We start from the raw sequence: 13,957 nt of genomic DNA, 5'->3' as shown, positions 1-13,957 counted from the left end.
CATCATCCAACTCCAGGGAGTTTCCTTGAGCATCAATCACTGGGTTTTCAAGCACTGATCTGACCAGGACAAAGTCTACTGTAACTAATTTAACCTTTCCAAGTGGTATTCTGTTTACTTAAATGACACCGACAAATAATCTACCGCGCTCCTTAGTGCTGTATGTCAGATTTTACCCAATAAAATTTTGTCTTGTGCCTTACAAACATGTTTACATTGTAAGGTTAACTCCACAGGCCTTTGGGATTGCTTCAAAGTGAAATGTTGACTCAATCTGTCGTTTAGAGAGTACAAAGAGAGGGAATCCCAACAGCAGGTCAACCAATTAGGTGATATTCGAACCAGACCACTGGTCAGTTTATTGCATCTTGATCCTTGTAAAAGGCAGCGAATTCTTACCAATATTTTATAAATATCATTGGACAAAACTAACCGAGGTTGCAACAAATTCAAGAGGATTTACACAGGTAAGGGATACTATTTCATTATTTGTGATAAAGGGACAGGTTTGTATCCAACTTGAGCCCTGGGATACAACTTAAAACTGCATTGCAAGAACTGCCCTTGGATAGATATTTAGACAGATGCAATGTTTCCATTTTTCCAATATGCAGCCCTCCCTGCCCTCCCCACCACACTCAGCTGGACTTCCCTTTGAGACATCCATTGGGAAACAGGGGTGGGGGATGGAGGAGATTATAACATGACTGGGAAAAGACATAGTTCTGACAGTCAGACTAGCATTTCGGTGTACAAGAGGATTTGCTATTGCAGCCTGGTTATACATGCAGTATGTATGCGAGTGCCATATGGGGCACTGCTGAATACCCCCGCCCCCCCATGCAGACAAAGGTTTCCTGTTCTCTTCCATCACAGAAACTGCTCCTCAGGTTCCTTGTGCATATGAAGCATTCTTCTGCAAATCCATTCAAGAGCCGAGTTCCAGAGGCACATCACTGTCAAAAATTGTGGCCATAAATTAATAGCACTGTCTGGCCATTTCAAATTTCCAAAGCAGTTTCCTGAAAAGCACAGTACTTGCCTTGAGAATTTGGATAACGTTAATCCAGGAAGCATTTCTGCCTTCACCTGCAGAGTTATTTCCCAGCTACTATGTCCACGTGTGTCTTCTCCTTTGTTCTGTAAAGAGCATCGTGAGTGAGGTTTAGGCCTCCCTTGTTTTTAGACGATTGCAGAATTTGTTGCTTGGCCAGTTTGAAAGCAAAGCGTGGATCCTGTCCAGGCAAAGCTGGGCAATTGCAGTGCTCCCTGATTTTAATTACCTGCGGCGGCGACAACAAAAAGACCAAAGAAAGAAAGTTACCATGTGGGAGAACGTACTCCAGTTTTTTAAAATGGAAATGACCAGCTTCTTCCCAGGATTGCTACAATGCAAAGACTAATGAAATATAGAGCAATTTAACGAGTGGTCAGGGTTTGTGCACTTGGGAGTTCACTGGATCCTTTTGGCTTCATAAAGTTTAATACTGGTTGCTTAAACATACTGCCGCAGTCTGATTTTGAAGACTGCCTCCCTTCCTGCCCAGGCTACCTTCCAATTCAGCAGGACTCCCAACCCTTAGGGGAGACTTTGTGGAGAGCTAGGGATGGCGGGGTGGGGAGGAAGAAGGGGCAGGGAAGTCAGCTTTCTTTGGCTCCCTACTGCCCCATTTTCTCTGGATCCAATCCACTGTGTCCACTGAAACAGAGGCCTCCGAGGGAAACAATGTCATTAATATGTAATCACATTGTGGACCAAAAAATACTTCTCTGACCCAGAAGAATACTGGTTTGATGCCAGTGTTAAATTACAAAACTTTATTTGAATAGCTTTAATAATTTATAGTCAGCTAATTAAAATATAAAAATACAGACATACATATATAGCAGACGACTCTATAGCGGTGGTTTTTAACATTTTTTGGAGGCGGTCACAGACCCCCTTTGAGAATCTGATGAAAGCTGATGGAACCCCTTCCCAGGAAAATGCATCCATGCACGAACACAAATTTGTATGCATTTATTTTATTGCATTGGGGAAATCATTTTTTGTGCCCAGTCCTCCCACCCCATCCATGGAACCCCTGGGGGGCATGGACCACAGCAGGTTTGTTGAATTTCCCATGGGGTTGGAAGGATGGGAAAAGTCCACCCTCCACCCACAGCTCTTTCTTCACCCTCTGTCCTCTCCTTGTCCTCCAGCTGAGTTCAAGCAATTCCTTTTTTGGCTGCACATGAAAGCATGCTGAATGTTTTAAGAGTAAAAAAAGAGAGAAATGCTTCCAATAAGTTGGTTCCTTAAAAGTCAAGCTGGTCATGAAATTCTTATCACGATATCCCATATTGTTCTAAATGGCACTGACATGATGGGCAAACTGGAATTGTCCAGACTGGCATGCTGTTGGCACAGTGTATCTGTGCAGAGTTAAAAATAAGGATCTGAATGTTTCATCATCTGCTCAAGCATCAAACCGTATTTGCATCACTGCAACATTACTCAAAGTTGATTCAGCTATGGTGCTGCAAAAGTGGCTTAAATACATGCTGTGCAATCAAGCTTTTTTAAAAAAATATAAACCCATTCAAAACATTTCTTACCCAACTTCACTGCACAGCGACTTCAGAAGGGTTACTTACTAAAAGAGTTTCAAATTCACAACACGGTTATTAAAAGCCAGGCAGGTAAGTCACAACCAGTCAACCAAAAATCATTCATATCGGTGCCAGATATTACTGAAAGCCAGGACACATAACCAAGTCTTTAGGTGGTGGCTATTTTTTATTTTTTTAAAAAAATTGTTAAATTTCTTACTGCCCTTCATGCAAGGATCACATTTTACAATATAAAAACACAAAATACTTAACATAGCAACAAACCAAAACAATAAAAAAACCTACACACAGTTTAAAAGGCAATAGATTGGAATGTTTTTGCCTATCACCTCAATATATGTAATATATTGCCCTCCATGCCGTCCTTGCACATTTGGAGCAGCGGGGGGGTTATGCCAGACTGCTTTTTTTAGATTTCAGCTCGGCATTTAATACCATTCTACCACAACGTCTGATGTCTAAACTGGAAGATCTGGGGCTTCCGTTATCACTTCGTGGGTGGATACTGGACTTTTTGTCAGACCGCCCCCAGAGGGTTCGGTTGGGCCCTTATACCTCTAATATGCTTAAGACTAACATAGGAACACCACAGGGATGCGTACTCAGTCCGCTCCTTTATATTCTCTATACGTACGATTGTGTCGCTGCTCACCCTAGTAATAGGGTTGTCAAATTTGCAGATGACACAACCGTGATTGGGCTCATCCCTGAAAGGGAGGGTGAAACGGATTATAGAGATGAGGTGGAGCGGCTGACAGAGTGGTGCAGAGCTAACAACTTGCTCATAAATACAAGGAAGACAAAGGAGCTTGTGGTGGACTTCAGAAGACAGAAGAGCAATATCCAGCCACTTTTGATTGATGGGGTCTGTGTGGAGAGGGTAACAAAGTTCAGATTTTTGGGGATTGAATTACAAGAGGATCTGTCCTGGAGTGTCAACACAAGGGGGCTTGTGAAGAAGGCGCAGCAGAGACTGTACTTTTTGAGAATTCTAAGGAAAAACCATCTTCCGCAGAAACTGCTGCTTGCCTTCTATCACTGTGCCATTGAGAGCGTGCTCACTTATGGCTTATGTGTGTGGTACGGAAGTTGTACTACCCAGGACAGGATGGGGTTGTGCAGAGTTGTTAAGGCAGCAGAGAGCATTGTTGGCTGCCCACTCTCCACCTTAGAGCAGATTTATGCCACAAGGTGCCATAGGAAGGCACTGGACATAGTAAAAGATCCATCGCATCCTGGTCACTGTCTCTTCGAGCTCCTGCCGTCGGGACGGAGATACAGGACGATGAAGACAAGAACCAGCCGTCTTAAGAACAGCTTCTTCTCCAGAGCGATCTCGGCCCTGAATGGGAAGCCTGGACTTTGAAAGTCATCTAATCTTCCTTGCTGTACTGTATTGTTTTAATTAGTGTTTTTATGGAGCAGTCAAGTAATTTCATTGTCCCTGAGAGGGGGCAATGACAATAAAGATATTATTATTATTATTATTATTATTATTATTATTATTATTATTATATGTAATGAAGGCACCAGGCGAGCCTCCCTGGGGAGAACATTCCACAAGCGGGGAGCCACTGCAGAAAAGGGTAGGTGCCAGCCATATTACAGAGCAGTGAGAGTTGCAAAAGTGGAGCGCCTTTATCAAGCAAATGCCATAAAGACCCACTCGCCCCACCTTCACAATAGATTCATGGTCAAGCTTAGGTAGCTTCTGCTGGCATTTTGCAGAAACCCTCACTGTAGTTTAGACATCACCTGTTTACACAAACCAATCATGCTCTCAATGCCACAGCCTACCCCTCATGTAATACACATCACTGGAACACAAAGAGACCATCTCCTGTTGCCATAGTTAAGTACACAGACAATTCTGGCTGGCGTGAGGAAGCAATTTTTATTTTAAGTTTAAATTTTAGAATCATTTTGTGTCTGTGTGACTTCCCCTAGATACAGAGGAATAAAAAGCTTCCCTCACACAGCTGGCTATTGAAGCCATATTTCTTCTCACACAAAAAATGCCTTTTTTTTAGTATGTAAATAAATGCTATTTTCTAAAACTAGCCAAGAAACAAACACCAGCTTTTGAAAACAAGTTCCAGCCAAACAACTTTTAATTTATTTATTTGCACAATCCAAAGGTGGAAAAAGAATAGTTGACTCATCACCAAAACCACCCTGAGCTGAGGGTCTCACATACCCCTCTAACATCGTTTATTTATTTTTATTATGCTCCCATCTCCTCCCTCCCCTGCTGCGAGTACGTTTTTCTTCTAAAAAAATGTAACTTTGTTTTCCAGATGGCCCTCCGAATATCGCCCATAGAAATTCACAAGATGTATATCAAGCCGTTTCCACTTCAGCAACCAATCAATTCCTTAACAGATATTCGCAATGGCAGAGTTTCCTCTTGTTCTTCTTGCTGAACAGAAGCCACTGCAAGACTGCATTAATGTCAAACAGCATTATTCAAGCCAAGTAGAAATCTAAAGATTTAGGTTGTATATTGAAAAGGGCAATGTAATCCGCTTTTAAACTAATTTAGCATTTTTAAATCTCTACGCTTCTCCCCCTCCTCTCTCTTTTAACTATATAGTGTCTATCTCCCCTTTCTCTGCTTTAACTTATCTAAAACACTGGTGCATGTAGAAGGAAAACCATCAAGAGCCACAAGACGGTTCAGAGAAAACATTCGTACCCCGTGGAGGTGGATTCCCCTCCTTTTGCTTTCTTATTCCACATCAAGCAGTTAGAGGGGGCGAAAGGTGGCTGATTAAACACCCGCCACACTGATTCATACTCCATTAAATACAAGATGAAGACTACAGGCACGGCTGAGGGAGGGGTGAGCTCAGCACGGCCCCTCCTGCAGCCACACTCCAGACAGAGTGATATTTGCAGCAATTTCCAACCGCTATGGGAAAAGTTAAGTCTCATTAAGGGAGTGCCCTTCCTTGGCTACTGATGTTTTGCTTAAGGCCAGCAGTGTGCTGGCATTATGGCAACATATGCTGCTGCTCTGCAACTGGTGGGGTCATGACCTGCTAATAGGCGGCAGCGTGACCTAAGGTGTGCCGCAACAGCAGAGATCCCCTCATATGAATATATGGCAGAAATAACAATAGCAATTCAATCCCATGCATGTTTACTTGGTTCTATTTAGTTCAGTGGGGGTTACTCACTAAGTGTAGCCTAAGGCCATACCCTGGGGGGAAATGTGCTTTAGATAGCGTGAAAACACATTAATTTATTGTATGTTTAAGTATACTAAAGTAGTGACCTATAAGTCAATATTTTTCAATTTAATTCTTTAGCCACGGGAGCTCATGGCAGAAGTTTCTTTATGTAGCTTGTTCCTATTATGTGATGGTGAACTTCTCTTTCTCACTCATGTAAAATATCCGCATCTTTCCCCCTGAGGCAAAGGCTGGATATTATTTAGAAAACACAGCCAAATGACTTGTGCACGGCAATATACTTAGAATGCACCACGGAAGATCATCTGGGCGTTTGCTCTATCATGTCTCATTCATAGCAAGAAAGCACTTGAGGGAAGGAAACCCACAGAACTCATGGGGAAAGTGTGAATTCTGTCCTCAAAGTAATCTACTTTATCAGATTTTTTAAAACAAAAACAAGAAAATACTATGGAAAGGCAAGCTGCTTTAAAATTATGCAGCTTTGAGAGGGTTTGCCAGGTAATTTAGAACAAGAATGCTTTCGAAGTAGAAATAAAAGTGGCCACATTCTCTTCTAACAGGTTTCCTGAGAAAATACATATTCTCACAAATGCAATCTTTAGTTGACAGCCTGTTCGTTACTGTACAGCAGGTACACATCGTATAATCCAAGAAAAGGGGTGTTTTTTTCTTCCAATTCTGAAAATGTTAGGTTTTCTAGCCCCGTGCAGTTTCAAGGCCAATTCAATTATACCAGCTAGTAAAATATTTACCTTTGAGTTTGTCTGTGTCACAAGCAACGTGAAATCTGGACTGAGAATGAGTGATGTTTGTACAGAGCAAGCAGCTTCTCCATAAATTATCTAAAACCTGGAGCATACTTTATAGCCAATACTTGTGCTTCAGAACATTGGACAATTATACTGTGTTGTTTTGTTTTAAGATTACCTTTATGTCCTACTCCTGTCAAACAGGGACAGTCTATTTACACCACTGGCCCCTAAATAAAGAAGTGCCTTTGAGTTTAACATGAAGGTTTTTTAACAGGCAGATAGCATTGGGGGGGAGTGATTATTTTAGGGATCACACCAATACAGAGGGGGTATTTAACACTTCCCTCCCCTTTTGTGGTCTTGAGGAAAATCTCTCCTCTAAAGGTACAATCTGCATTTCTTTTATTCTTCCATGTTGTCCAAAATTATTCACACGTTTCCTACCGAGAAATCTGACTTGCAGCATATTCAGGCCTGTTTCTAAACAAGTCATCTTCAAACAAGGGGGTGTGAAGCTGCCTTAACTGATAGCTCTTTATTTAAATCTAAAATCCCTAGTTTGCACATAATGCTAAACTGAGAGTCGTTTTAAATTCTAAAGTTTTAAATGACATAGGCAATCTCATTAAGGCGCGTATCAATTCAGCCAAGGAGGAGCTATGACCCTTTCATCCCAACCAAGTGCTCCTGGAACCAGACCCCAACGTCCTACTCAAGGTTAACATCAGTTTCCACAGAGACCAAAACAAAAAATTTTTTTTCCTTCCAGTAGCACCTTAAAGACCAACTAAGTTAGTTCTTGGTATGAGCTTTCGTGTGCATGCACACTTCTTCAGATACACAGATAAACAATTTTTTTTTGTTTTGACTATGGCAGACCAACACGGCTACCTATCTGTAACTGGAACCACAGAGATCAAGACATAGTCCTGCCCAATGTCTGCATGGTCAGGGCCTCAGAGCCAAAGCTAAGACCTCACACTTGCAGATCCCTGCCCACTCAGTTGGGGGGGGGGGGTTGCAGCCGCAGCTTCATTCCACAAGAGCACCCCCCCCCCCCCGGAAGAAATCTACAGGGCAGCCACTTGAGCTCATATCTCCACATCCAAGGGGGATACGTAGGCCTCAGCAGCGATGGCCTTTAGCAAGTGGGTGGGCGCTCCATAAAGTAATCCTTGCTACCCTAGGATGGAATGACCACTGCTTTGGAACAAGCCCTGACTGTATGCTCTAACCATTACGCTAAATGCCAGATAAGCTGCTGAGCAGGATTTTGTCACATTTGGGGAATACCTATGGGAGAGGTTTGGAAAACCAGACTGCCCACCTGGGGCTGCTGTCGCTGGGAGTCCTTGCTAGGCCTGCTAGGAAAAGCTGCTCCAGTTGAATTTCTGCCTGTATTGGCATGTTCAAGGAGGCATGCCAGAAAAAAGAGAGTCAATCCTCGAAGGGCACAATTCAAAGCAGAGCAAGTGGTCCCTGGTCACAAGATAGAGAGGCCTCAGCTGTGTTTCCACTGGCAAAATTATTTTATCAACATGTAACTTGGAAACATGATCAGGCTATACTGCTTGACCAAGCACACAGTATTTCCTTGTGTTGCAGAGGATTTAAGGGGAAAGATATGACTGGGCTGAGGCTGTGTGTGTCTTTATCCCTGCCTCTGTAACAAAACCCTAATATGGTTCAGCACAGCGCCTTCATGACCTTTAATCTGGATGGGCATGCAAAGGGACACAGCAATGTGATTTGCCTGAAATGCCTAGAACTAGCCTGAGACAAGGGTTAGCAAATACCAGGTAGAGCAGCATTTTTGTTAGGGACCAGGCAACGATTTCTTTCCCACTGGTAAGTCCCCAAACACATGCATACACAATCTGAGCTTCTCAGCAGAAAGAGCTGTGGCATTTGAGAGAACTTCTAAAATGACAGATGCAAGTCCTACCATGTAAATCATGCCTATGGAAAGTTCAACTGTCTAGTATCTCGTGGCAGCAGCCCCACAGAATCAGTATATTGTGTTCTGTGACATATTCTTATGACCCCCAATGCAGATGCCACTATTGCATTAATTATGGATGTAGGGGGAAAGTCACCGCAACTACTTAGGGATTTGGTAGCCAGGAAGTACAATTACCTTTTAAAAGGCCGGCATGTGAATGAAACCCAAGGGACAGCTTTTCCCAGGCAACGACAAAGCGCGACATAGCCATATTCAATGAGATGTAAATGCCACTTTTTGCTTTTGAAAATCTTTCCCCAAACACTGAACACTTAGTTTATAATGGAATTCACAAAGTGACATCAAATGAAAGAGAACAGTAAATAAAAATATGCTTTGTTTGTGTTTTAAAGCTCACAACAGAATATTTCCTAGACTTCAGTATCAACTATAGCTGCTTTCAACATTCCACTCATCATAATTTAAGTAGCTATAATCCACAGTTTGGAAAATCTTCATCTTACCACTGAGAGATACAAAACTGAAATACATCTCTGCTATTCCCTCTGTCTATCTCTCTCATGCACACACGTGTAGCAGCACAGACAGTTATGCATGCATTCCTCTGGATTTTCAATTAATTTCTTTTTAAATGGCACATTTTGCATTATCAACTCTAAGGAGGAAATGGTCATGCACCCAACACACATATGTTTCCTTGAAAGCTGCAGTGAAATTATGTAATATATACTATTTGGACAAATCTGAAATTAATGCAATGAGCATTCAATGAACGTCTTCATAGGAACCCCTCCCTAACACCATTAATGCAGCTGCTTAACCAGGGGGCTTTTTACTCATGGGTCCGACAGCAACCTAAAGTCATCCTAAAAAGAGCATTTAAAATTATTGGTTTTCTGCATTTTCTACCTTTGACTACCCATGTGTTAAATTTCCCATCTGACTTCCTCCTCATCCTAAATCTCTGAAACCTAACTTTACATTTTAAAATATCTCCCCAACCACCCTGAAAACCAATGTTCCTCCCTTCCCATGCCCAATTTAAAACCCCTTTCCACTTCCTGCTGCACAGCTCAAGGTAAGCCAGGAATGGCTTTTCTTTACATAAATGTGTCAGTGCTTTGAGAACAGTCAGCCTTGCAGGAAGAATGGATCACACAGCTTTTCAATAAGAGTCAGCACTTGCTTTTAATCCTGGAAGGCTCCAATACCACAGGCTTGAAAACAGCTGGGATTTCCCCCTCTCATATATGGGGGGTTGGGGGAGAGAAATACTTTAGGTCATCTCTAGGAAATTCTGTATTTCCTCTTCTCACGCTATATAGTTCGATCAGTAGATTTGTAGAAAGAAGGCATGGTACTTAAGATGATGAAGGTATCACATGCCTTGTGGTCGCAAACCAGGGGATGTTTAAGTTAAGTTGCAGCATGGCTGCGTTTGCAAACAAGGGACCACTGTTGGTCATGAAATAATTAAAAACTAGGCACAACAACAAACCATGATCCTTGGTTCAAGTATAAAAGTAAGCAGAGGGCTATGGTCTGCTGCTCCCACTTGCTAGAGAGAAAGAATGAAGCGAAAGCAATTGGCACACTCACAGCAAGCCATTAACCATGGTTTACTGGGATGTGCATATGCAGCAACTGTGGCCCTACTAAATCTCTCTCTCTCTCTCTCTGCTTTCCCCCAGACTCACTCCACCCCCAGCATTAAAAAACAAATCAACAAAAATACAAAACAGCACCAAGAGAGAAAACTTAACAACCACTTAAGAACCAAGAAAAGCTGGCAAAATAAAAAGGTCCTGACTGCCTGCTTAAAAGCCATCAAAGGCAAGACCAGCTGAACTACAAAGAGAGAGTCCCACAACCAGGGTACTGTCATGGAAAAAGCCCTGGTTTCGTGTCATTGACAAGTGTACTCCCTTGGCAACAGAACACAGAGCAGGCCTTTTGGTGACAATCACAACTTCTTCTTCTTATGTGACAAAAGTTGCATACCACTTGATTGTAGCAAAACCTCCAAGCAGTTTACTGTTAAAAACAAATAATTAAAAACTAGGGTAGACTTGCCTACACAAAAATGTTTTAAGCTCATGCTAAAAAATAAGGCATCTGCCTAATATCAATGGCAACTGTTGGGCCAGTTCTTGTGGGAGGTGTTGGTACTTCAGGAAGAGGTGCAGCTTGTGCACCAGCTGAAGCCGGGCAAAGGCATTCCCAGCCACAACAGCCACTTGGATATCGAGGAGCTATGCCAGCTCCTGAACCCACTGGGACTTCGGATGGAGTACAAAGCAATCCATAGCAGGCTGCATTTCTATTCCAGAGTCAGCTTCTCTACTGATCATCTCAACTTCTTCATCGACCACCTCCTTAGAATCAAATGCCTGACTCAACCCTTAGCATACTATACCAGACGTGTTATGAATCACCTGAGAACCAGTCTTGGATGAAAGCTAGTATACACACCATCATCGTCATCAAAAATTGCCTAATCATAATTTCTGACATCCTAAAGAGTTTGTAAGAATTGTAAGCTATACTGAGCGGTTTTGCGCAAACACTAAGCCATAGTTTGTTTGGCCTACGTATGGTTTGAACATTCAATCCAGCCCAAAGGCTAATGGGAGTTGCCAACAAAACATGAAGTGAAGCTGTGGTTTGTTGTTGATACAGAACCATGGTTTGTTTTAACTATGGTTTGGCATTATGTCCAAATCCATAAAATTTGCTTAACCATGGTTTGTTCAGCCACCCCACCCCAGACATTCATTAAGCTCGAAAACAAAGCAAGCTGAGGGAGGGGGTGGGGAGTCATGGTGTGTTTTCTCATCTGTGAGACAGCTTATGATTTGTGGAACAAAAACTGGTTAAAGCAAATCTATATGTAAACACGCAACATTATGGAATAAAACAAAAACGAAGTATGTCTCCAAATAAAGCAGAGCAACCTTCAGTTTAACTAACTGTCAGCGAACAAAACACACAATATACAAGCCATTTCTAAAGGAGAACAATATGCAAACCACAACTCTCTTCCTAAATCCAAGGACAACAAAAACGGTTAATGAACTTTCCAGATACTGCTAGCTAGGACAGTGAGCAGAGCAAGAAGATCCTTCATGTCACACTTCTAGTGATCCACTTACTATTCCTGTCACAGAAATATTTGACTGAAGAGGAGACTGGAAGATAACCAATATAAATTATCTTCTTGCCCTCTAAGATTATGTCTGTACTGGCCAATTTGTGTATAAATTTGTTTCATTATATATCACCATTATTTTGCAGACTCTGCATCTAATATGTGTATTTGCAATTTGCACTCTATTTTCAGATTTGGTAGTTGTTCTCATTAAAAAAAAAGAAGAAAACACTAAGCATGTCAACTGATGCCTTTCAAAACAGCATATTTAGAAACATATAAAAAGGAGTACATAACTTGCTCTGTATAAATTGGTTTTCATCTCATCCCTAAACAGTAAACCAATTTATGATGAGAAAAGTTGCTATTACAGAACAAACAAGACATAGCATACAAGGTTTAGGAAATGTTTGCTGCAAAAGACTGGGGACCACAGCACTAATAAGTCTTATACTGCACCAGAGATTCACTGGTATGGACTCAAGCCAAGAGTACCATGAAATCAGAAACAGAATGTGAAGAGAAAACATTACTCCTAAAATATTAAGGCCCCTCTAATGTTTTTTTAAAAAACAACCTATAGTTTAATGCAAACAGGTGTTTGCTTTGCTCTTTCCCAACTCCTGCTTCATTGACGCTCCTTTAATACAGCGTCACATTCAGATGAAGATATGACATTTTTCGTAATTTGGGTATATCTAGGTCCTGTAGAACGAGCAAAGAAAATTCTTATGCAGAAAGAAACTAGATTTATTTTCCTACCTGATTCTTTGCATCCCTCAGGTTTGAATACTGAAATTGATTATAGTTGCTTTCTATGAGTCATTACTAATGCTTATATGTATAACACCTGTGTATGGATAAAGTTTGTTTTACATTTGTTGTTTTAAAGGGGTCACTTTAAGAAGAAAACCTTACAGCTGCAGATTGCTGTCACCTGTAACTAAAATCAATGCTGCGCCTGTCTATATAATCTTACATTGTAACAGTTGTTGTTCACTGCAGAAACCACTATGTTATAAGTTCTATTATCTTGATACTTCATATATGGTATGTACTTCTCTAGCACAATTGTTTATATAATTTTAATTTGTTAAAATATGTTGAATCATGACATTATATTCATTTATATTACTTAGAATATGTACCACTGATGAAGCCCATGAGAGCGAAACAAGGCATTATTCCGGAAATCCTTGTCAACACTGTGGAACTGTAGTAGGCTCCAGTTTGGACTTTATGAACAAATGTGGAACAGAAACCAGCAGATATTTGGTCTTTATGAATGAACTGATTTACTGGGACTTCCGTCTATGTTATTGCACTTTATGTGTTGTTTATGTGCAAGATAAACATTTGATATTGTGATAAGAATATTTAGAAGAGTATTGTTTATGTGAATGCACAGCCGGTTACGTCTTGTGTGTTTGTCAAATGTATTTCACGAAACGCAAGGTTTGATGTTGTTTTGCAAGTTGCTACATGGCGGTGCAACAGCAGCAGGAATAGAGAAGGGGTGAAGTTTGCACTTTATTAGCTGCATGTGTCATGATGCTCTGCATTAACCAATAAAGGCAAAGGGACCCCTGACCATTAGGTCCAGTCATGGCCTACTGGGGTTGTGGCGCTCATCTTGCTTTATTGGCCAAGGGAGCCGGCGTACAGCTTCCAGGTCACGTGGCCAAGCATGACTAAGCCGCTTCTGGCGAACCAGAGCAGCGCACGGAAACGCCATTTACCTTCCCACCGGAGCGGTACCTATTTATCTACTTGCACTTTGACGTGCTTTCAAACTGCTAGGTTGGCAGGAGCAGGGACCGAGCAACGGGAGCTCACCCCATTGCGGGGATTCGAACCACCGACCTTCTGATCTGCAAGTCCTAGGCTCTGTGGTTTAACCCACAGCGTCACCCGCATCCCTTCTACATTAGTTTCTGTTTAAATATGGTTTAACATTGCATGCAAAACAGTTCTTAGTTAGTGCCTGTGAGTTAGGGCCCAAGAGTCAAGCAGTTGCACTTGAGCTCAAATCCTATGAAATGGCAGATTTGACAGAAGCTTAGAGGAACAGCTTGTTCATAATCGCCTGGACTAGCGTCCACTGCTAAAAATCCAAAAGCACTGAGATTGAGGCCACATTAAAGCACTCCATTAAGATTACTTACAAACTTATGCTCCAATACTAGGTAACATTTAGCCTGGACTAAGAGGTCTGGTTTCAAATCTCACCTTTGCCATAGGATTATTGTATGGGCCTAGACATGACTGAAATATGAACAATGGC

General features: G+C 41.7%; 1 protein-coding gene across 2 annotated transcripts in view; it reads right to left on the bottom strand.

Moving 5' to 3' along the window:
- Positions 1-330: 330 nt before the first annotated feature.
- OMA1 (OMA1 zinc metallopeptidase) overlaps positions 331-13,957 on the bottom strand; it is a 32,025-nt gene continuing 18,398 nt past the window's right edge. For both annotated transcript variants that reach the window (XM_083619385.1, XM_083619384.1), the window contains exon 9: positions 331-1,283. In XM_083619385.1, the coding sequence (XP_083475511.1) occupies positions 1,098-1,283 (186 nt within the window). In that variant the 3' untranslated portion in view covers positions 331-1,097. The remainder of the gene's footprint in view (positions 1,284-13,957) is intronic.

Source organism: Podarcis filfolensis (genome assembly GCF_964270895.1).
Source record: "Podarcis filfolensis genome assembly, chromosome: 6".
In the NCBI taxonomy this organism is placed as follows: domain Eukaryota; kingdom Metazoa; phylum Chordata; class Lepidosauria; order Squamata; family Lacertidae; genus Podarcis; species Podarcis filfolensis.
The sequence above is the reverse complement of the archived record's forward strand: the minus strand, read 5'-3'. Positions and strand labels throughout refer to the sequence as shown.